Below are 24,625 nucleotides of genomic sequence, written 5' to 3' on the forward strand. Positions count from 1 at the left end.
GCGACTTATGCATTGCAATGTAAAGTTTCTTGCAACATTGATGTAATGTCATGGTTGTTCTACTAGCAGATGTAGTATGTCTTTGGACTGAGCTGTGATCATAAGCACACTCACTTGGAAGCAATTTCCTTCTATTATCTATAGAACATAACTTCCAAGAAATGTGCTTAGGCTTGAATGGAAGATTGATTACATTTATAGCTGATTCCAAACCTGCATTTCTAACATAGTTTAGTACAATTTGTTACAAAATGCAGGAGCAAAAAGCAAGCTATTTCCTAATGCTATATCTGAATAACAAGGAAGAGCCAAGCAAACCCTATGTGGGGCCAATCTTGGCATGGAGTGGACTGGGCAGGCTCTGTTTTCCTTCCTTCCACCTTTGAAGGGATAGGGTTAGGGTTGCCAACTGCCATATACTATGCAAAAAACAAGTTAGCCTGCTGCCAAAGAATGTTGAAGCCAAACAACAGCAGTACAAAACCAATACCATGTATATGCAAAAAATGAACGTTGTTGCAAGTGAGAAGGTATAACAATTACGTACAAACAATATATGTGACACAAAATAGAAGTTTGGGATCCCAATACGAGAGTCCCAAGCATTATAGTCCAAGTTTAGCACACAGAATAAAGACCAATTATCAACATTAGATCCGGTCTTCTTAATAAGCTCCTGGCGTTAGTAACGATGTACAGTGTGGCTTATATTCTTGGACATACTGGTTCCCTTGATCCATGTCAAAGGCACAATAAACAGAGATCCGGTATTCTTCCTGTTTCAATTAGTAAATCTTCCTCAGGACACACTGGAGGAGAGTTACGCATCAGGGTACAGCAGCAGGAAGAAGATAACAGAGCCTGCTATAGGCAGCTGGTCCGAGTGACCTTGGAGAATTCCCCATGACATTAAATCACCAAACCCCCAGATACTAGCTGGAGATCTCCTGCTATTACAACTGATCTCCAGCCGGTAGAGATCAGTTCACCTGGAGAAAATGGCCACTTTGGCAATTGGACTCTATGGCATTGAAGCCCCTCCCCTCCCCAAACCCTGCCCTCCTCAGGCTCTGCCCCCAAAACCTCCTGCCGGTGGCGAAGAGGGACCTGGCAACCCTAGATAGGGTGGCCCAGGGATGGCGAAAGGCCTGGAATGAGGCCTGGAATCCTTCTGGAATTACAGCTGATCTCCAGACTTCATAAATCAGTTTCCTTGGAAGAAATGGCAGCATCAGAAGGCGGACACTACGGCATCACATTCCCCTGAGCTCCCTCTTCTCCCCAAACTCCGCCTTACCCAGGCACTGCCCGAAATGTCCAGGAATTTCCTAAGCTGGAGCTGGCAACTCTATGTGGGGCCGTTTTTCCAGCGCTGCTCCCCCCTCAGTCTACCCCAATGTCATGAACTGCCTCAGCGAATCAATGTCAGAGGCCCCCACTGCCATAAGAGCAGTACAACAGGAGAGGCAACTGGAAATTATATTATAATTATTTTCTGCTTCAAAATCTACATCTGGATGGCCTATAGGAATGCAGCTGTCTGGCACAAACATTTTAATGATCAGTAATGCACAGGGTCTCAGGAGGAGAACATTTCTGCTGGGACTACCATTGGAACCACATGCTCTAAGGTGCTTCTAGGGGTAATGTTTCCAACCTCAGTGTCTGTCAGGCTGCTCTCACTATCAGCTGGTGGAACCGGCCAACAAGCAGGCAAGTGAAGAAGAAGAAGAGCTGGTTTTTATATGCTGACTTTCTCTACCACTTAAGGCAGAATCAAACCAGCTTACAATCACCTTCTTTTCCCCTCCCCACAACAGACACCCTGTGAGGTAGGTGAGGCTGAGAGAGCTCTAAGAGAGCTGTGACTAGCCCAAGGTCACTCAGTTCGGTGACACTGGCATCCTGGAAAAGTTCTCAGGTAGGAGTCAAATCAGTCTCTTTATCTCTTAAACAAGTACAAGGCTTTATTTTGCTATCAGCATCTTCAGAGAGTATGCAGGCTAGAGAAATTATGGTGTAGACACTAATAAAGAAAAGGAAAGCAGAGAAAGATTTCTAACCATGCTTGGAAACCACAACTATCTGGCATTTGTTCTTTCTCCCTCTGGGAGAAGCAAATGGGTGTATGCACAAAAAGTTGCTCTCTGGCTGTCACTCATGAACATGCTACACCCCCCCCCATACACACACAAAGGGAGAACAGATCCTTTTTATTCCTCCCCATCCCCTGGTGTGTAGAAGATCTGGCCAATCCGGGTTCTGGATTCTGACTGCAGAAACCCACCAGAACACAGAAGCCAGTAGTCAGGTGCTCTTTATGTGAGAGGCATTCCTTATCTTCCCCACAGGATACAAAAAGATATTGATTCAAGAAAAGTGAGATTTTCTCAGCATGGATGTCTCTATCAACCGTGGTTGATCTCCATAAAAGGCAGCCCTTCCTAAGATGAAACAGCCTTTCCTGTCCTCACCTGTGACACTAGGTACCTTAATTAAGGGTCGCTTCAGTTTTGATGCAGCAGACATCAGGTGAACCCTGCAACATCTGTAGAGGGAGTTATGCATATACACACATGTAGTGAAAATGTGCAATCAAGCATGGCTCCCTGACATATGTCTACCACATGCTTTCCTATGTTTAAAGCCATGTGACTCCCTTTCAGAAATTTATCATTTTATTACATATTTGTGATAGATCACGATGGGTAGCCGTGTTAGTCTGTCTGTAGCAGTAGAAAAGAGCAAGAGTCCCGTAGCACCTTAAAGCATAACAAAATTTCTGGCAGGTTATGAGCTTTCATGAGTCATACATAGTATCTGAAGAAGTGAGCTCTGGCTCAGGAAACTCGTACCCTGCCAGAAATTTTGTTATTTTTTAAGGTGCTACTGGACTCTTGCTCTTTTCTGATGTATTTGCGTAAATTTTTTTAACACCATGGTCTCAGCTAAAAAGCTCATGAAGCTCCATGCACAGATGGAAACCCTCAGGGGTATACTGAAGCCTCTACATCGAGGTGTCGAACTCAATTGTTACGAGGGCCGGATATGACATAAATGTCACTTGGTCAGGCCAGGCCAGGCCTCTCCAGCCCAGATTGAGAGTGGGGGGTGGCGTGGCTGGCTCAGCTGGCTAATGAGGCAGATAAGAAAGAGCTCTCAAGGGGACAGATCCGGCCCGCGGTCTTTATGTTTGACATCCCTGGTCTACATCCTACCAAACGGACATTAGAAATAATAACTCCTCATACAAGTCTCCTCACTTGCCTCTCACATTACAAGTTGTGTATCATTTCAACTTTATTTCTCACCTCAACTTCTACCTCTGCACTGTATTTGTATTCAACCTGCGGTCCCTAATTATGTACAGTTTCTATTTATATTCTTTCTGGGCAAAAAAACAAAACAAAAACAAAAAGCTTTCTTTTCTTTGCACCGCGACTCTTGCCAGAAATGTATAAGAAGCCTGGAGAATGCAGGTGAAGATCAGCTGCAACAAAGGTATTCCTGGGGATCAGTAACAGCAAGTCCATTTCCTAGCCCCATGATGTCATCCGCCTCCTTTGAATTAGTCACAAAGCAACACACCAGATGGCTGCATGGAAAGCATTCTGTATGCTTGTGTGCTCGATGAGAGCCAAGACTAATGGGCAACTCATATGATTGACTTTCCTGGCTGCGTTCATGTACATAAGGGGCAAGTCACAATTCACCTTTTATGGGGATTGCCACAATCACAGCTGTTGGCTGAGCAATCTGGAGACATTAAAGAAGATTCTTATTATTCAGTTATCAGTGTTGATAACTTGTAGGGAAGAACAGATTTCACGAGTTATGTTTCTTGCTTGTTTTATGTGTTTGTTGTGCTTTGTGTTCCTTTCTGCCCAAATTCTGGTTAATCAGGAAAACTGTTGAAATTAATTCTAGGATTGGCATTCAGCTCCTTCAAGACTTCTCTCTCTCTTGTTCTCCTTTACGTGACTAAAGAAAATGGGTACATTTACAGCAATAAGCAAGTCAAGTTTATTGTATAAGACCATAGGCCATTAAAATGTAAAAACAATATAACAACAATTTAAAAATATACCAGCCAACATCATTAAAAGGAATATATTAAAATACACCTATTCAGTTCTATCCAGCTTTCCACAATTTATATTTGCTTCTCTCTGATTTTCTTGGCCGCCAGGCCATAGAGTGCCATTTTTTGGGAAATATAGGGATCCCTATCTGATAGTAGGAACCCCCTGGCGCAGTGTCAAGCTGCAGAACTGCAGTCAAAAGCTCTGCGAACGACCTGAGTTCGATCCTGACGGAAGTCGGTTTCAGGTAGCTGGCTCAAGGTTGACTCAGCCTTCCATCCTTCTGAGGTCAGTGAAATGACTACCCAGCTTGCTGGGGGTAAAGGGAAGATGACTGGGAAAGGCACTGGCAAACCACCCTGCAAACAAAGTCTGCCTTGGAAACGTCGGGATGTGACGTCACCCCATGGGTCAGGAATGACCCGGTGCTTGCACAGGGGACCTTTACCTTTACTTATCTGATAGCAGATAAATTATATCTATCGGCATCAGATGATGATTGCAATGCAGATAGAATATTTGCCAAAAACTTGTTTAGGGGTTCAATGAATAAAGGACAGGCCAAGCCATAATGGGGGAGATCTTTTACTGCCCCATCACATAGGCAAATACATTGAGCCAGGGTGTTTTTTTTTTTTTTTAAACCAACCTGCAAGAAGTTCCATGAGCATAGTTTGGAAGTGCAGCGATGTAAAGGCTGCTCTAAGGTTATAGGTTGTAATATCTGCCAAATAGGAGGCTCTGAAATGGTATTTTTTATCATTTTGAACCATGGGGCAAATTTCGTGTGGGAAATTAAATAGCTAGCAATTATAGCATCTTCTTTGTAGACCCATCTCCTTCATTCTAAGCTGCTCCCTGTAGGCCGGAGCAAGTCATTGTGCTTTGTGTTCCTTTCTGCCCGAATTCTGGTTAATCAGGAAAATTGTTGAAATTAATTCTAGGATTGGATTCAGCTCCTTCAAGACCTCTCTCTCCTTCTCCTTTACATGACTAAAGAAAATGGGTACATTTATAAAATGCAAAAAAAGTCTATGTCCACATGACTACATAACAATTGTTTTTGTGTGGTGTTTTACCAACATGCAGGAACACACATGTGCACCAGGAAAACACTGTATTAAAAAATGGTGGTGCAATTGCAGGCAAAATCTCATCAAGAGTGCTGTTGTACTCACATACACAACAGCAATGTGGGGAGAGTGAGAAAAATGTGAATGAACTGAAAAGATTGAAAGCTGTATGTGCACAGCATTTTATACACAATTTCAATCACATTTTTAAAACAACGGTGGAAGATTCTGTATGCGTTAGTTCTGCTTTGGAACAAAGTTAGGTAATTCAGAACTCCAGCAGCAAAATCCTTATGAGGATTTTGAATGGGGAGAATTTAAAAAATATGGCTAAAAATGATATTCTTCTAACTCACCACAGAATGAAAGGTTGATTTGGACCATTTTCCTCAATAAGGCGGGGAGGAGGAATCCCCCTGTTATCTTACTGACATTAAGAAATATACTAGAACTTTCTTTTCACTGACCTGGAGCATATACATGTCAACTCATAGTAAACAGGGTCCAAGTAGAAGTTCACAGGAACAAACAAACAATACTTCCCACTGCCAATCTCACGATTACCGAAACTCATTATCCATGATGCCTATATATCAGAAAATTAAAAACCCACACATCTGGCCTTACACAGAGGGTTCACGTGCTTAAAATGCAATCAGTGATGTGCCTCGCAGGGCAATTTTGAGGTCAAACACAACAAAGAAAGTGAAGTGCTTTGAAATGTAAGAAGTGTTATGTATGTGATAAAGCTAAAACTTATTTGAACTAGAAAAATACAGATAGACAGGAGGCAGTAGCGCTTCTGGGATAGCCAGGCTGCAACCTGAAGAACTGGACTTTTCCTTTAATGCTAATTATTTAGTGGGAGACCTGCCTTGCCTCAGGTCCATTTAAATCATGGCCCATCCTTTCTTCCTTCTCTGTCACCTCCTGTGAGGTATAATTAGTCCATTTGCAAGCAGAAAAGAATGATGGGCCAGAGGGTCAGTCTGAAGCAGGGGTGTGTGCACTTCAAAAGTTTTCATTTTAATTTCATTTCAGGATTTCAAGAAGGGCATGAATTTTGTTATCTCAAAATTTCAGGAGTATTGATACCAGTCTGGAAATCCATTTCGGGGGCGTTTTTCAGGTTGGGGCATACTGGGAACCGAAAATTGTGTCAGTAAAAAAACTAAATTAAAATGTAATTTTTTGTGGAGAAGAGGCACGGTGGGGGGGGGGGAGAGGAGACAGAATGCCTGAGTTGGGCCGTGATGCCAATACTGACACAGTCCTTTGAACACCCTTTAACCTCGACTCCTGGGCTGCAGGCCTGGCCTTCGACAACAGTGGGGGTAGACCTGGGCTTCGGTTCCTGACACCAAGTCTGCCACTGTAGAGTCATCATCAACATCAAGTCTTTATGGCATTAACACAAAAAAAGCCATAGCAATAATACAGAATCACTGTAGAGTCTAATATGTAGTAGACCTGGTGTCCAGATGGAGAGGCCAGGTCTCTCGCCCATTGATTTGAATGGATGCTAGTTCTGGCCTCCACAGGCTAGGTCTACAGCCAGGAACTTTAAAGGGTATTGAAAGAGTCATGGTACCCACAGCCCAGCTGGAGTGCTTTCTCTCTCTTCCTCCTGATTTGGCTTGGGACCACAGCATGGAGAGGGGAAGGGCTCCTGCTTCTCAGTGTGCCATTTTTCCAAGCCAAAGTCATCCCTGAGGAGTTTTTTGCCCCATTTTAAAAGTCTGTTGTCTTTCCGTGAGGAAAGTGAATTGGAACTTGGACCCAACTCATATATATATATATTATATATATATAGAGAGAGAGAGAGAGAGAGAGAGAGAGAGAGAGAGAGAGAGAGAGAGAGAGAGAGAGAGTGAGAGAGAGAGAGAGAGAGAGAGAGATGAGAGAGAGAGAGAGAGAGAGAGAGAGAGAAGAGGAGAGAGAGAGAGATGATATATATATATCTATATAATTGTGTAGTTTGGCCCTTTATTTCAGTACTGATTTCAAAGCAGATCTCCAAGTCCTAGTCTGATATTCTATTGTATCACACTATTTGTGTCTCTGGGAGCCAGCGTGGTGTAGTGGTTAAGAGTGGTGGACTCTAATCTGGAGAACCAGGTTTGATTCCCCACTCCTCCACATGAGCGGCGGACTCTAATCTGGTGAACCAGGGTGGTTTCCCCACTGCTACACATGAAACCAGCTGGGTGACCTTGGGCTAGTCACAGTTCTCCGAATGCTCTCAGCCCCACCTCGCTCACAAGGTGTCTATTGTGGGGGAGAGGAAGGGAAGGAGACTGTAAGCCAGTTGATTCTCCTTAAAAGGTAGAGAAAGTCGGCATATAAAAACCAACTCTTCTTCTTCTCTGGTTCTCCAGTATGAAATCTGGGAAGCTCCCTGAAGCTAAATCAAGAATTGCTTTTAAAAATAATAATCCCTTACATACATATAAGGGGTCCCTCTAGATAGAGGATTCTCCTTTTAAATGTCATCCATAATGGAATGCCTGTAAAAAGCCTGAATTGACTAAATTTATGAAGATCTCATATATTCGTATTATTAAGAGAAACATGAGAAGCAGGCCTGTGCAACTTGTGAAACCAGCAAAACAAACACAGACTTCCAGAAATGTAGTGACCCACCAGAGGCTTAATAAACCTTTTTGCTTGTGTTGTCTGTCTGGCCCTACAAAAGCAGAGAGATTGTCAAAGCACCTGGCGAGTGGGTGGGCTGTCTGCAACACGGTAGTTCTTTTTGCTAATATTTTCAAGGCACTGTTCCAGATTAGCAATAACAAGCGGAAGACCTCCCCCCCTTTAAAAACCTCAGGAAAAGCAAGAATGGTCCCTGAGTGTATTTCACCTCAGAATATGTATACAGATGACCAAGTGAGATTAACCGCATAGACATAAACAGCAATGGAATACCACCCGGGTTCTGTGTGCTATCAAACTGAGACGTGAGACACTTACCACATTGTACAGGGCCGATGCACCATCGCTCAAATAAAATCTGCCCCGAAAATCCATTCACAAATGCAAACCAAAGCTGAAATAGAAGAAAGTTTACACACAGCTTTAGATCAACATGACGCAAATATTTCCATGCCTCAAAGAGGAGAAGACTGTGGAATGTGGGCCATCATCTGGAGACAGCTGCCAAGTAGGCGCTAAAAATAAGCATTCATAGTGCTAGACAGTTGTTCGATGGTTAAATATGGTGACACGGCGGAACTCGAAGGAACAATCTATAGAATTCGCATCACTGCTCTAAAATAACAAACCTCTTGTAAACCCACATGAAAATCCTTTGTTCGTGGGCAAAATTTGAGCATATTCCTCAACACAAGACCCCTCTATAGTTATAGACCTTTTCTGCACACCCGAGTTATGCCTGATTGTCTTGGGAGTCGATCCACAAATCATTGCAATTGGTTTGGGCTGGGACCAGAGATATTGGCTATTCTTGTGCATTTTTGTAGTTGCGGAAACAGATTATTTTCTTTTGCTTAACTAATGAGGATTTTCAAGGGAGGGTGCTGTCATCATTGGTGGCATTACCAGTGGCGTCATAGCACCCACCGTATTTTTTAAGGCCCTAAAATATAAATATAATGCTGTAGTGTTGTAATGATAGTTTAAGCAGGTTCTCTGAATTCCCAGCTTTCATTAAAAAGTAAGTCTCTAGCCTCTTCTCTCACGCAAATATAAGGAAAAAGGCATAGCTCCACAAGGGAAGAAACCAGAGACTTACCTTAAAAAAAAAGCAGCTGGGAATTCAAAGAACCTGCTTAAACAATCACTACAACACTATAGAGTTATATTGATATTTTAGGGCCGTTTAAAAAAACTGAAATCACTGACTTGGGACAGAGAGGGAATGGTTTAACGATAATGACAGTCCAGTTATTGCAAAGTGGGCTGGAAGTGGATGGAACAAAGAAAACTGATAGAAACATTATGCGCTAAGAAAAAGCCGACTCAAAATCAGCTTCCAGAAAAACATTGGGGTAAAAGTGGCCTCAAAAGAGCTGGAAAAAAATGGGGGGGGGGAACCGAAATGAAAACTAAAGGCACAAAAATACCCCATGAGGAAAAGCCCATAGTCGCATAGAAAGTTGTGTACAACACCTGTGTGCATATTTCCCCCATGAGTTCCTTCTTCCCCTTCTTTCCCCTGCCTTTATTGTGTCCACGATGTTAAATTTCAGAGTACATTAAATTTCAGATTTAGCTCTTCAGAGTATGGCCCTGTCTTCTGGTTATTTTTAAAGCACCATACACATATACACAGAAATAAACAATCAATATGGCAAGATAATTATTTTTTCAAACAGTCTACCTACTTCTGACCTGCCCACCCTACCCCACCCCCAGCCTTCATACTTGAGGTGGGTGATAAGTGTGAGTTTTCACAGATTTTCAAACCCAGCAGAATAAAACACACTATTAAAAATATTGCATGCAGCGCTCTCGACTGAAGCTGCATTCAGACATCGTTGTTTTGTTGGGCAGCAGTTATTTGCGATAAGAGTACCCTGTGTGGACCAGAGTATCCATGTGGTAGGCAACGTGAAAGAACTCTACTTGAGAAGCAGAAAAGCTGCTTCCAATCAGGAGGACACAATAGTGACCACAATAGATCAGTGGCTTGACTTGGTATAAGGCAGCTTCATGTATGTTCCAAATACAGTTTTAAGAAAACCCTTTAAATTTGAATGAAATAAGAGAAATGTTTGGAGAAAATGTGAGGGAGGTTGGAAATTGCAATGGTATAGGCGAAAGAAGTCTGAGGTGCCATCATCCATTTATTCCCTTGTTTGTATTTGTAGTTTGTCCGTGAAAGTTTGAATGGTGTTGTTATGAGCCATTTCAGATGTTCCAGAGGAGTAGTGGGAATGAGTAGCAATCCATGGCTAGAATCCAATGATGTCCTTTAAAGCCTTATATTGCTTGAGAAATTCCTGCCCATGAATTAAGATCGTAGGGAGATGCCCTCCTGACTGTCCCAATTGCAGATGCTCATATAGTGAGTACATGAGAGAAGGCTTTTTCAGTGACAGCCTCACAATTATGGAACAACCTCCCCAGGGAGGCGTGCCTGGCCCCCTCACGCTCGATCTTCACAGGAGGCAGCTGAAGACAGTCTCATTGAGGACTATGCTTGATTGATTTAGCTTTTATTATTGGCAATACTAATTAGAGTTTTTACATTGTGACTTTTTATGGGTTTTATAATCATTGTTTTCATTGCGTGTTTTTATTATGTTTTATTTATACTGTAAGCCACCTTAAATTCCTCAAGGGAGAAAGGCAGCTATTAAATGTTTTAAATAAACAAACAAACAAGGAGACACATCAATGGATTTAGCACAGTTCTGCCTGCACATGATCTGGCATAACACCTAGCACCTTTCTGCCTATATATCATGGTACCCCGAAATTGGTTGCACAGTATCTTGCACAAGCAGAAATGCAAGTGGGAATACAGTAAGTCTGATGTAGCGCAAATGGCTAGTATGGTCTTTTTCTGGAGTTCCCACTTGATCAAGAGCTCTAGTGCAAGCACAAATTTTGAACTGGAACCAACCCCATACTTCCAAGTTCTTCCAGATTGGGGGAGAGGTATATTACCCCCAACACACACACACACCAAAAGAGGTAGATAGGTATTCTGTCATCACATCAAGAGAGGGTACATTTCTCTGCAGGGGATATTGTGTTTCTCCTCCCACCTCAGTACACCCATTGGTATACATGAGGAAGAACAAGTCCTTCATTCTTGTATGATTGATTGCTAAGGGCCCAGGCTTAATGTGGGGATCACTACATCTTATCCTGAGGAACATGTTTTCATTGCCAGAGATCCTACCTGGAACATATAACACAGTAATAGAGACCTTCTGTCTCCTAATTATAAATCCAACACCCTGCTCTCCCCCATTGCTTTGTGCAGACATCTTCAGTACAGAATTCACAACAACCCCAGTATAGACAAAATGAAATGTTATGACAAATTTCAAAATTCTAAATTGAATTCTAAAGGTTTCAAATTTTGCTTTTTGAAATTCAACCTGGAGGAATACATGATTAAAAAGCAACATAAATCTTACTGTTCGTTAATGAATTTTAAAGGCAATGTTACATCTCAACCTGCCACATTCAGTATTATCCACACAGGTTTTTAAAAATCACCTTGAATATATAATATAATATCCATGACTGAGAATGCTGGTTTTTTTAAAAAAGAAAATATATGTCTGAATATTCAAGCAAATTTGAATTATGAAGATTTATTCAAAAATACTCCCTCCACACAAATACACTGTATCTACTATAATAAGGACACATTAAAGGCTGAACACTGTAAACTTTATTGTCAAAATTTATTACTTACTAACATAGAACCTTCTGTCCTTTAGAGCTAATTTCACCCACTGAACCCTCCCCAGATTGGCTTATAGCCCTTTGGTGTGCTTTAGAGGTCTGATTCTTAGACAATACAACGACAACAACCTTTGCTGAAACATGTATATTCTATCACCAGACCCGTCGGTCAAATTTACAGAAAGTTTCTGGGAGTTATTTTCTGACTCTTCCAAACATCCTCCTCCCGTAGAACAGGGGTCTGCAACCTACGGCTCCTGAGCCACATGTGGCTCTTTGGCCCATTGAGTGCGGCTCTCCGAACTTGGTTCGGAGCCCCTGCTCTCGCACCCCTCACGCCGGCAGCCGGGCTGCGGAGCTGGCGAGCCTGAGAGAGAGAGAGAGAGAGAGAGAGCAGGCAAGCGAGCGCACTGTCTCTCCCCCCCCCACCGTGGAGAATGGCCAGGTCCCCCTTTCCCTTGCCCTCAATGGTTGGGAGGCTAAAGCCTCCCCTCCCCTCTAGCCGCGCGATTGCTGGGCAGGCGGCTCGGCAGTTCCTGCCCCCCTGCCCGCCTATCAGTTGTTGGGCGGGGCGGGCTTCCTTTGGTAGACCTGGCCTCCGGCTGAGTCCCATTGGGAAGCCATGTCTACCCACTGGCTTTCTTCGCGGAAGACCTGGACTCCGAGGAGGGGGAAAAGTCCCCCTTCAGAGGCCAGGTCTACCAATTGGCTTCTATGGGCCTCCGGAGGCCAGGTCTACTGCCAAGAAAGCCAATGGGTAGACCTGGCCTCCCAATGGGACTCAGCTGGAGGCCAGGTCTACCAATAGGCTTTTATGGTGGTAGACCAGGCCTCCAGACGAGGACTCCAGACGGGGAGGGAGAAATGGCAGGGACTTACAATTTATTTTTTATCAATAAATAAGATCACTATTAAGTATGATATCAAGTTTTATTCAGTGTACCTTTAGTTTAATTAAGACTTAAAACTTTAATTAAAGTTTATTAAGTTAAGTTAAGTTAATAAACAGTGTACCTACCTATATAGTTTAAGTTTAAGAAATTTGGCTCTCAAAAGAAATCTCAATCGTCGTACTGTTGATATTTGGCTCTTTTGACTAATGAGTTTGCCGACCCCTGCCCTAGAAAAAAAAATGAATCTGTCTTTGCTATATAAACATTGCTTGTAACATTTTGCTGAGTTTCTTGGACTCCTTTTTATCAGTTGCAGGTGCTGCTGGGAATTTTATGGGCAAAATCAAAATCCTCTGAAACCGCATCCAACCTCAGAAAAGTATATTTTATTAAAATAATCCTCTGTTGGATAATTAAACCCACTTGCTTCAAGGGAGCTGCTATATAGACAGGTCCGAACCAATGAAAATGTGACTATTTAAAGGAGGGGGGGAATAAATGTGACGATTTAAAGGAGGGGGGGATATTTGAAAATGCAAATATTATTTGGGATGCTTTCTAGTGAGATTTGTACAGGTAAAAATGAAGAGGAACGCTGTGTTTTCTATCCTCATGCTAGGATACCTGTGTTACTTTCTTTTACCATTTAGGACCAACTTGCTATGGGTATGACACAGTCGGTATAAACAATGGCCTAGTTTGTTTTGCAGTTGCACACCAATCACCCATCAGCACACATAAAAGCCATATTCCATTTCCCTGATATCTTACAGAAGTCAAAGAAGTCAAAGACTACAATGCCTTTAATAAATGAGGACACGTTATACACACAAACACGCACAATTTTTTATTTTGAAACCAGCATTACTCATAGACCATAGGGCACAGTTTGCAAACCCCTTGTTGTTTGTGCTGGCTATTAGGTTACTTTCTTGGATCAGTGGGAAGAAAAAGACATATCCCCACCCTTCCCAAGGTTCCCGGTTTTAACAAGAAATGCTAACTACCTTTAAAGCTGTGAACGACGCCGGAGCCTGCCCATGGTTGACTCAGACTTGGTGAGTCGGTGGGAACGCTTGCCAAGTCTGGCTCCGCTTGCCAAGCTCCTGGGGATTGCAGGCCACAACTATGGCACTTCTATGAGCACATGGGCCCAAAGTTATTAAGTGACTTTTCTGATTTTGGGAAAGGGGTTTTCTTTGCTCCCATTTAACTATTACCTGCCTGTCACACAAGCCAGAGCAACTTATTTATAATGCAGCCACAAAACATAACATATAGATACATCTGAGTTAATGTTCAAGGGCCTGATTCAAATGCCAGGAAATTCAGGCTTAAGGCTGAAAATCCAGGTTGACGCACTATCATTACCTCACTTTATTAGGGCTGATGTAGCAGAGATACGAGATTGACTGTAACGTTCAAGGGAAACGGAGCATGTGAAAGCATGGAGGAGGCAGTCCACCGTTCCATATGGAGAAAGAGTCTTTCTGTTTCCAAGCGGTGTTGCTTCACTGATCTTGTTTTAAAATGTGCTCTTGTGTTTTAGAAATGCGATTGTAACATCCATGGTTCTCAAAGGCACTTGAGGAGAGCCAACCTGGCCATCAATCTAGAGCAGGAGAGAAATTCGTCATGGAGCACTAATTTTTACCTAGCACCTCTATACCAATCTCTTCATGGAGCACTAGGAGATGTTTCACAGAGCACCAAGTGCTCCATGGAGCACAGTTTGGGAACCGCTGACCTATAGGGCAGCTAGCCATATTTTCAACTACTGTTGATGTAAGCATACAAAATATACAAGTATCTGAAGAGGCATCTCTTTATACTGTTGATGGGGCATACCTGTTTTCTGCGCCTTCTGTCCTCTCTCTGGTCTACTTCAGCCACTTCCCGCTGTATCAACTGACTTTCCCCCCTCCTAATCTTTCCTGGATCGGGCCCAGGCCAGCCCGATCTTGTCAGCTCTTGGATGCTAAGCAGGGTCAGCCCTTGTTAATACTTGGATGGGAAACCACCAAGGAAGTCCAGGGTTGCTATGCAGAGGCAGTAAATGGCAGACCACCTCTGTTTGTCTCCTGCCTTGAAAACCCTACGGAGTTGCCATAAGTTGGTTGCAACTTGATAGCACTTTCCACCACCAATCTCTCCTCACAACATTCCCTTCAATAGCTATCACCTTCTCTAAATACCGATGGGCTTTTTTCCCTAGAGCTCGGTTTAATGCTTTCCCATCGGCTCTGCTTAGTGGAAGATTCCAACGCTGGCCCTTGGAGGCACAGTTATGCCTCTGCAGTGCCAATGCAATTGAGTCAATTGCTCATATTTTATTGAACTGTGAATTCTACAGGGATGTCAGAAATCGTCTAATTTCGACTCTGTTGTTCAGGTTCCCTGGATATACTAGCCAGTCTAGTTAAGCTTGTGGCTTAATGGTGAGCTTTTTACTTGAGGACAAGAATACCATCATCTCATACACAGTGGCGAAGTTCTGTTATATTGCTATCAGAATACGGAGATCGCTGATGTCATGTGAAACAGCTTGCTAATTGTGTACTATTGTGATTGTTTCTTTTTTATTGTTCCCTTCAGTTGCTCAGGAATGGGCATTTCTCTACAGCTCTGGGCAGAAGTCATATGCTGCATTAACTGAACACGTGTAAACAGAAACGGGATTGTGCCCACTGGCCCTGACCCCAACATCTGTGCATTCAGCCAATTTTCAGTAACGAGTCTTACCACGCACATGCGTATATGTCTAGGCTCCTCCACATAATCAGGAACACTGCTTTTTGCAGCTTCCCTGGTGATGCGAAAGGGCCTGAGCATGTACACTGTTAAGCAACGTATGTCTGTCTAGAATTAATATTTTAACTTAGTAAAGTGGTTGTTACACCATTAGGGTCATGAGGCAGCAATGCCAGGCCTCCCTCAAACAAGGCAGAGTTTCTGCATACTCAGAGGTATGCAGAGAAACATACATTTGTAAACTAACCCAAAGAAAATGTCCAAAAAACCCCAGCCTTGACTGAGTACTGAGCATGTTCAGGAGACAAAACCCCCACAGGGAATAGTAGATAGTCAATTAATGGGTAGGGTTGCCAACCTTCAGTTACTAGCTGGAGATTTCCTGGTATTACAACTGATCTCCAGCTGATAGAGATCAGTTCACCTGGAGAAAATGGCCACTTTGGCAGTTGAACTCTATGGCATTGAAGTCCCTCCCCTCCCCAAACCCCGCCCTCCTCAGGCTCCACCCCAAAAAACCCCCACCAGTGGCAAAGAGGGACCTGGCAACCCTATTAATGGGGGCAGGGAGGGCAGAGGGAGATGAGGAAGACTGGATTGTTCCTGAAAGAAGAAGAAGAGTTGGTTTTTATATGCTGACTTTCTTTACCACTTAAGGGAGACTCAAACTGGCTTAAAATAACCTTCCCTTCCCCTCCCCACAACAGACACCCTGTGAGGTAGGTGGGGCTGAGAGAGCTCTAACAGAACTGTAACCTGCCCAAGGTCACCCAGCTGGCTTCATGTGTAGGAGTGGGGAAACAAATCCAGTTCACCAGATTAGCCTCCGCCGCTCACATGGAGGAGCTGGGAATCAAACCTGGTTCTCCAGATGAGTCCACTGCTCCAAACCATTGCTCTTAACCACTACACCACGCTGGCTCACTGAATCAAGGAGGGGGTGATTTTGAGGTAGAATTTCAAAGTGGTCTCCCATTTCTGTGTTTTTTTGCAGGTCCCCAGCTTGTTCTGCAGAGTACGTAGACTGTCTCTAATGCTTCTTCACTTCAGGAAGACCAACCACAGGATTTTCTGTAAACTCATGAGATGTGGGCTCTCATGCATTAATGCATGAGAGGAAAAGACTGCTTCATAGTGAACGTCTATGAATCGATAACTTTTGGGGGGCTGATGCCACAAACCAAATCCAAATGGGTGACTTAGAGGTGAAAGGATTGTGGCCTTTTACACATTTTCTGAGCCACCTAGCTTACACATCTGCTGTAGATGGTATTTTAAGAAGAAGGTCAGAATGTGTTTCCGAAAATACCCTCGGTTGAACAAGATCCTGGGCAATTTTAATTGCAATTTAAAGCTTTGCACATAATTATTATGGAACATTAAATGCTTTAAAAAGTGGGAAGTAATTTATTTAAGCGCTTTAAGGTAGCAGGATGGCAAATCATCTCTTCTACATGTGTACATTTATGATGCCTTGATAATAGACAGCTTAACGAGGTATAGAATATTTCCCCCCCAATCTAGCCAAAGGGCATGGAAAGCTGATGTTGTCGGGATATCAGCAATCACCATGAGCACCAATTATAGCCAGACTGCAAGCCTTTATGGCATAGAGATGTGTTATCTTCTCAAAATAGCCTTTCCTTCCACACTCATTTGCCCTGCATTTTACAAATATGCTTTTTAAAAAGTTTGCCTAATAAAGCAGGTTTATTTATCTCATGTTGTTTATTAACATGTCCTGATTAAAATCCTCCTTACGACAGATGAATTTTTCAATGTAGAAGTCTTATCCTATTCAAAAGCACACTGCTTTGAATGTCTTTGTTACCAGAGAACAGAAGCAGTTTTAGAAGTAGAGGATTTTCTTTCTTTAAAAAACAGATGTGACAGAATTGCTGACATCCTTAACTTGGCCAGTTATTTTCTTGCTTACTAACAAGAGAATATAACAAATTTTCCTTACAACTTAACCCATGCTAACAAATGATCCTGAACATGCTACTGAAGGTGAGTATTTTATTTTGCTTATCATTATAGTTATATCCTGCCTTTTTGCTGCATAACTCGTGGTGGCATATATAGGTTTTTCAAGTGATTTCAAATCCAGGCACTGACCAGATCCTAGCAAGATTGCTGGTCACTGACCTTTATGCCATTTTGACAAAGGATGTCTTCTTAGGATAATACTGTAGTGTAGGTCAGCAGGTACAATCTGAGACACCTGTGCTTAACTAGATACTATTTGTTTACAAAGGCTGCTTCCACATGTAACTTTTCTTCTGGATTCCCCCACTGAACTGCAGCAGTTCCTTTTCAGAATTCTGCAAAACATTGTGCGGTCCTCCCCCTTCCGGGTAGTCCTCAGCTCCGCTGCTGGTTTCACCAAACCCGCTTTAGGAGACCTTTCCTGATTTTACCCAATGTGGGTTAGTGGAAAGGGTGGATGGGAATGTGTGTATTTCTGCACCTTTCCACCCATATCTGGCATCACATTCAGCATCATTTCCCCTCAAGTCCACTATTTCTGGACCCGATACCAGCAAGCTCTTTGCTGGCTATTTCTTTTAAACAGGTGGTAGATGTATATCTAGGGATATTCCTGGTGGTGGTGGAAAGTGCTGTCAAGTCGCACTTGACTTATGGCAAACCTGTGGGGTTTTCAAGGCAAGAGACATTTAGAGGTGGTTTGCTATTGCCTGCATCTCTGTGGCAACCCTGGACTTCCTCGTGGTCTCCCATCCAAATACTGACCAGGGCCAACCTTGCTTAGCTTCTGAGATCAATTGAGATTGGGCTAGCCGGGGCCATCCAGGTCAATGCAGGGATATTCCTATTACAGATTTGATAAGAGGCAAAAAGCTCGCTGGAAATGTGTGTGGGGGGGGGAGATAGCAGGGTTGAGGAGAAAGCATAAGGGGAAACCCCATGTGGAAACTCCACTGCTTCAGTGAATGCCTCTGCCTTCGCAGTGGTGATGAGAGGAAAATGGGGAATCCCCCCCCCCCCACCCTGGGGACAGACAAAACTTACTGGAAGATCCAGGACAGAATTGGTGCCACCAAGTAACAGAACAATGACCTTATTCCAGCTCATTTTCTGTCCTGCATCCTCCGTTAGTTGAAAGCAGCAGCTGGCTACAGCCTGAAAGCAGGGTGTATAATGATGCAACCCAGTGCTACAAAATCACTGTTTGACTTAAGGTGGACAACGCAGGCAGAACTGAGTCTTCTGCCATAAAAGCAGACTGCTGAAAGATTCAAGAGGACACGATGGATACCGTATGTGTGACAGCTTGTTAGCAAAGACACGGAGAGGAGCATTAAGAGCCTCCTCATACTAGAGACTCAACAAAATCCAAGTTTGACACTTGCGAAAAGGTGGGGAAATTTTGTAGATTGATAATTTTATTATGTTTTGCTGATTTTTGCTAGAGGTGTGAATTAAAGGTGTCACAGGGCTTGTACTTGATTCGGAATAGCAACTGCAGGTACTTATTTAAATGCATGCATGCTCAAAACTCCTGTGCATGTAGCGCTAAGTAAAGAAAGCTGTTAAAGTTGTAGCTTTTGCTAGCTTTGTGTATAAAAATTCTCCAAGAGTCCCTCCTCTGTCCAAAGTCTGCGTTTAAACACAGATCAGATCGCTGAATAAAGTCCAATTACACTGAAGAACAGACCAAACTTATATATCGGTTTATTCCAAGTACTTAGAATTTAAACTGATTTAATCCCACCAACTTTCAGAGGCGTGGAAATTCCAGTGAGGCAGAACAGTCTTTAAAAAAATTAAAAGTACATGAGTTTAGCTGCATTGTTGTAGGGCTCAGTCGAACACCTGGAGCTCTGCTGGTTGTTTTTCTCTTTATTGATCATCATGGGAATGACCAAATACTCGGAAAAGGAAAGTTTTACATCATAGTCTGAAGAGGGACGGTGGTAGCTTATCCTGGCCTCCTCTGGGGGGTAACTGCCAGGCTACTCATTCACAGGCCTTTCTGACTCACTCAGTTCTCACCAGTCCTGGAGTTTGTCAGTTCTAATCTGGAGTCTGCTGCGGTAGCTTTTGGAATAAAGGTTTAAGAGTCCCAGGACTAACAATGTAAACATTTGATGTTCATGAGGTTGCTACGTGCCTAGCCAGCTGCATGCAACCTCCTTTTCCCAGTAGGGTTCAGGTTTCTAGTATGTCAGCAGTCCAAGAGTCTAATCCACCATATTGAGGATGGTTTGCTATGATACGCAAAGGTCTGTACACAGTTTGTGAGGTGCCCATGCATGATTGGTCCACAAACCAAAGAGCCTGCCAACATGCTTAAAGATCATACAAGAGAGAGCCAGTGTAGTGTACAAGTTTGAGTGTCCGACTAAGATCTGGGAGACCCAGGTTTGAATCCCTACTCTACCTTAGCATCTCGCTGGCTGAAACTTGGGCCAGTTACATGCTGTTAGCCTTACCTACTTCACAGGGTTGTTGTGAGTGTAAAATGGAGGGGAGGCGAACAACGTAAGCCGCTTTGGGGCCCCATCAGGGAGAAAGGCAGGGTACAAGCAAACAAACAAACAAATATATATTTGATCCACCCTTGGCCCTTCCCTATACCACATCACTCATTTTGCCATTTATAGGTTAATATTTCTCCTCATTTAAAAAAAAGCTGGACACGCTTTTCATAGTTGCAAAGCTGTCAGAGGAGCTGTGAAGTTGTCTTGGTGATGCTACAGATACAAACCAATCAGTGCTTGTGAACTGAAAGCACTCACTGCAAACTTGCAGAACATTATTATTTTTAAGAGCTTGACAGGAGAGTGAGAAAGACACATTTGTACTGAATGCCGTGACAGCACTTCCAGAACATCCCCACTCCTCTAGAAGTGCTTTGTTTCTCTTCACCTTTATGTGATCTTGTGTAGTCTCTTCCCAAATAATGTTTCCCCTCTACCCTTTCTCTCTGACATTGCTGCTGCCTCTGTGCTCCTCAGGAGTATAAAATGTCCTTCACTATTAATAGCTGGATGTATGTTAATGAGAATCTGCAGTAACTGTTCAGCTGAAGTCTGCAATCATTCCAGACACTGATTTTATGATACGGTGTTCACCACTGATTAATTGACCAGCGTCTCACATGAAGAGAAGGCTAGGCTTTCATGTGGTTTGAAACAATCTGCTGGCCCTTTTAAAAACCAAGCTGCATTTGTACTGACATTTTAAAGCCATGAATTATATATATATCTTACAGGCAAGCTCTCTGCTGATGAAGGCAAGGATTATAGCAGAGGCAGAAATTCAAGGGTTTGTTTCTTTTTCTTTCTTTTTAAAAAGTCTGTATATGTCACACCACGTAGTGTGTCTTATTATCCAGGCTTTGTATTTGGTTTCTGAAAATATTTTAGCGTCGTGGTTTAGTTTTGGGCAACATCCCAAAATGTGGATTAGCTAGCTTTCTAATAAAAAAAAGCATCAAACTCCAAAGCACAGGAGCTATAAGAAAAGAGGGCCCCTATTATTAAAAACGGAGTGCAATAGGAGTCTGCGGTATGGGGTTTACAGAAATGATATGCACATGTATTACGAGGGAGCTACTGGTATGGATCTCATAATGGTCTCACTGCAACTGTTGTTCAAAACTCTTTTCGGATATGGATGGGTCTTGGTGCAACCGAAGGGCACTCATATCTCTAAAGTCTACAATGAAGGGGATGGAAAATAGCTGCCACCCTTTCAATGATTCTATTCCTTCCCCAGAGAAGAGGAGTCATAGGCCCCGTGCTGATTGGAGCCAGCAATGAGTACTTTGTGGTGGTTTTCCTGTGCCATTGGGACCAATGCCTCAACTTCTGATTGGCTGTAGGCAAAAGAGTTGCCACCCCCCTCCCAGAAGACTGATTACTCAGAACGTTTCAGGCTGGTGAATGGAGAGTATTAGGGAGTCCACATATAAACATCTGTCATGCTGGAACAGGCTGAAATAGATTCCCTAATATCCTGCTTCAAGTAGAATTCAAATAATCAAATAAAAGAAAATGACACATCGCAAAAGACGCACAAGGCATCTGCCAACTTTGTCTGCATATTTTCGGTTCTGTGGAAAATGTTCAATCTTTCATCAAGTTTCTCAGGTCACACAGGAAAAACAGTATGGGATATTACATTTCTCTTATGTCTTAATCTCATTTTAGAGGCTTTAATACACTGCAGAAAAACAAAATCCAGTATGCGCACATTACACATGTTTGATAAATAACTTTAAATATAATGATCCTTCTGTTATTCTAGGTGGGAGAGGCCCTGGCTCAGTGGTAGAGTATCTTCTTTCCGTGTAGAAAGTCATAGGTACAATACTGGTGTCTCCAGTTAAAAGGATCAGGTAGTAGGTAATTTTATTTTAACCTTTTTAAAGCCACCTTTCCACTCAACCTAGTAGGTGATCTGCCTGAGACCCTGGAGAGCCACTGCCAATCTAAGTAGACAATACTGTCTTTGATGGACCAAGGGTCTGAGTCAGTATAAGGCGCTTCATGCGTTCATGTATTGTGGTCCACAAAGATATGTGTCTTGTACCATGAAGACTGGGGCCACTCGCATAGCTGCTGGCCAACAGAGTTGGCAGTAGAATCCCCCCAGTACAATCTTTGCTACCTACTCGATGGTTGCTCAGCAGTAGTAGGTGGACCCTTGAGTGAATGCTCTCACATGGGCTTCTGCTGACTTCCTTCCAGCTGCCCTTTATACCTACTGCTTCAGAAACGTGTGCAGCTTTTCTCCTACCAACAGCTATGCCACAAGGACATTTATTTCCCTTCTGTGCTCCTCTTTACCTTCTCCACCTGAAAAACATTCCAACACATTTCTGGGAAAATACTCTTAATTTTTTTTCTCTGTACATCCTGGCAAAAGCTAAAAGGGTCTTGCAGCCCAAGCAATTCTTTTGCCAAAATACACAGAATGCTGTAAGCATATGAAATCATTTCACCCGCCAAATATTCAGCAATGTAATTTTGGCTATTAAAAAAAATTATCTGTTTGTTTGAACACTTTTTTGGGGGGAATTATTAGTTTTCCATCCACATATGAAACATAAAAACCTCTAGCAGCTTGAAATGTGTGTTTGTGGCATGTTCTGAGAAGTTAGAAATCAGAAGATGTGCTACTCCTACCCAATACAAGTTTATCTGGACATTCAGTGGGGCTTAGGGAGGAGATGCATGAAAGGGAAAGCTGCAGTCCTGTGGCTCCTCCACTCTTCCCTGTATTATGTAGCAAAAAGCTTAATATCCTGGGCTGCTGCTTGTGTAGGAGAGAAACACAGGGTTACCATGGAGTCATACCATGTGTTTTGTTTGATGTGTTCCTGGGGGAGAGAGGAAGAGGAGATGTAGAGCTGCTGGTTTTGGTGGCACCCATGAGGTTCCACCCTTGAACACATGAAGCTTCCTTACACTGAATCAGACCACTGATCCACCAAAGTCAACATTGTCTACTCAGACTGGCAGTGGCTTTCCCAAGTCTCAGGCAGACTTCTTTCATATCACCTACTTGTGCTGGTCTATGACCGTAACAACAATAAACTAAAACATATTACCTACTATCTGATCTTTTACACAGGAAATGCAAGGGATTGAACCTGGGACCTTCTGCATGCAAAGCAGCTGCCAGCTGGAGAGCCAGCGTGGTGTAGTGGTTTGGAGCGGTGGACTCTGATCTGGAGAACCAGGTTTGATTCCCCACTCCTCCACATGAGTGGTGGACGCTAATCTGGTGAACTGGATTTGTTTCCCCACTCCTGCACATGAAACCAGCTGGGGGACCTTGAGCTAGTCACAGCTCTCTTAGAGCTCTCTCAGCCCCACCTACCTCACAGGGTTTGTGTTGTGGGGAGGGGAAGGGAAGGTGATTGTAAGCCAGTTTGATTCTTCCTTAAGTGGTAGAGAAAGTCGGCATATAAAAACCAACTCTTCTTCTTCTTCTTCTCTGCCACTGAGCCACTGCCCCTCCCAACCCTAAATTCCTGAAATGGCAAATACTGGGAGGCAAAGCCAGGAATGCGATCAATATACAATTCATCAATTTGCTCTACAAAGACTGAAAACACATGTTTTGGAGTGTTTGTAGACCTAGTGTTGAGGACAGGCCTAGTACCTGCTGAAACTCGTGCCCTGGCAGAAGCCCACTGGCAACCAAAGCCCTTGGAATTGCTTCTGGACAACGGCTGTTGCACCTTCTCACCACTATCCCCCCCCCCCACCTAACAGCTCACTTTTCTGATCTGCCCCTTTCCTCCGTGGATCAAAACGACCAATGTCACTGCTACAGCCATTTCTACTACTCCTGCCAGACATCAACAGTTTCTTGCCCACTTGTACCTCTTGTTGCTCTAGGAAGAGCCAGCGACGCTGCGGCTGTTACCTATAGCTGCCTGACCTGCAAGGGGAAAGAGGGATCAATGGGTGAGACAGACTGGAGGTCTCTCGACCAGGACATACCAAAACCTGGAGGTGGTGCAGTACTGAAAGTCATGGTGGTTACTTCAAAAACTGCTAAGAGAGATACAGTTCCAGTGCTTCGTAACAGCAATTAACAGCAGATTGGAATCATAGGAGCAGTGGTTTTAACCTCAGAGCATTTTCTAGGTGCCTTTATACTATATATTTTTACATTATTATACTTTAACTCATTTTTTAAAAAGAATTTTTTTTCTGCCTCCTGGGTTTAAAACCAGAGAGCCTCTAGAAAGAAAAATATCTCCTAGTAAACAACCAGCAGATTGCCTTAGGATGTAAGGTCCGATTTTCATGGCTTTTTATTAGATTTTGTGGAAGCACATTTATTGAAATAACTTTTCACAATGGAAATTAGGGATGACAGCTGGATGGGGAGAGTGGAGGTGACAGCGGCTTTTTCACCTGTGGGGTAAGCATGGTTTTTTTCCCTGGCCTCACAATATGCATGACATATATAACACACAAATTGTATGTTGGTCATCCGTCAGACTTGGCACTCCTATCATACGTAAATGCTTGCCCTTTTTAATTAAAAAAGCACTGTATATATGAATGTGAAAAAGCACCCAATTATACGCATAAGAATATAACATAAGAAAAGCCATGCTGGATCAGACCAAGGCCCATCAAGTCCAGCAGTCTGTTCACACAGTGGCCAACAGGTGCCTCTAGGAAGCCCACAAACAAGACGACTGCAGTGGCATTATCCTGCCTGTGTTCCACAGCACCTAATATAATAGGCATGCTCATCTGATCTTGACTATCCCGGTCTTGACTAACCCAAACTTGGAACCTAAGTAGGGTTGGCCATGGTTAGTACTTGTATGGGAGACCACCAAGGAAGACTGGGGTTGCTATGCAGAAGAAGGCAATGGCAAACCACCTCTGCTAATCTCCTGCCTTGAAAACCCCATGGTCCTGGCGTCACCATGAGCTGG

The 24,625-nt window shown here is 43.2% G+C and overlaps 1 protein-coding gene across 1 annotated transcript in view; it reads right to left on the minus strand.

Annotated features, from left to right (window-relative positions):
• The window catches only part of ATP8A2 (ATPase phospholipid transporting 8A2), a 419,645-nt gene that overhangs the window by 120,486 nt on the left and 274,534 nt on the right, over positions 1–24,625 (minus strand). Inside the window, 2 exon segments of the mRNA XM_056858410.1 lie at positions 8,129–8,140; positions 8,142–8,204. Of these exon segments, the coding sequence (XP_056714388.1) occupies positions 8,129–8,140; positions 8,142–8,204 (75 nt within the window).

This window comes from Euleptes europaea, chromosome 12 (assembly GCF_029931775.1).
Source record: "Euleptes europaea isolate rEulEur1 chromosome 12, rEulEur1.hap1, whole genome shotgun sequence".
In the NCBI taxonomy this organism is placed as follows: domain Eukaryota; kingdom Metazoa; phylum Chordata; class Lepidosauria; order Squamata; family Sphaerodactylidae; genus Euleptes; species Euleptes europaea.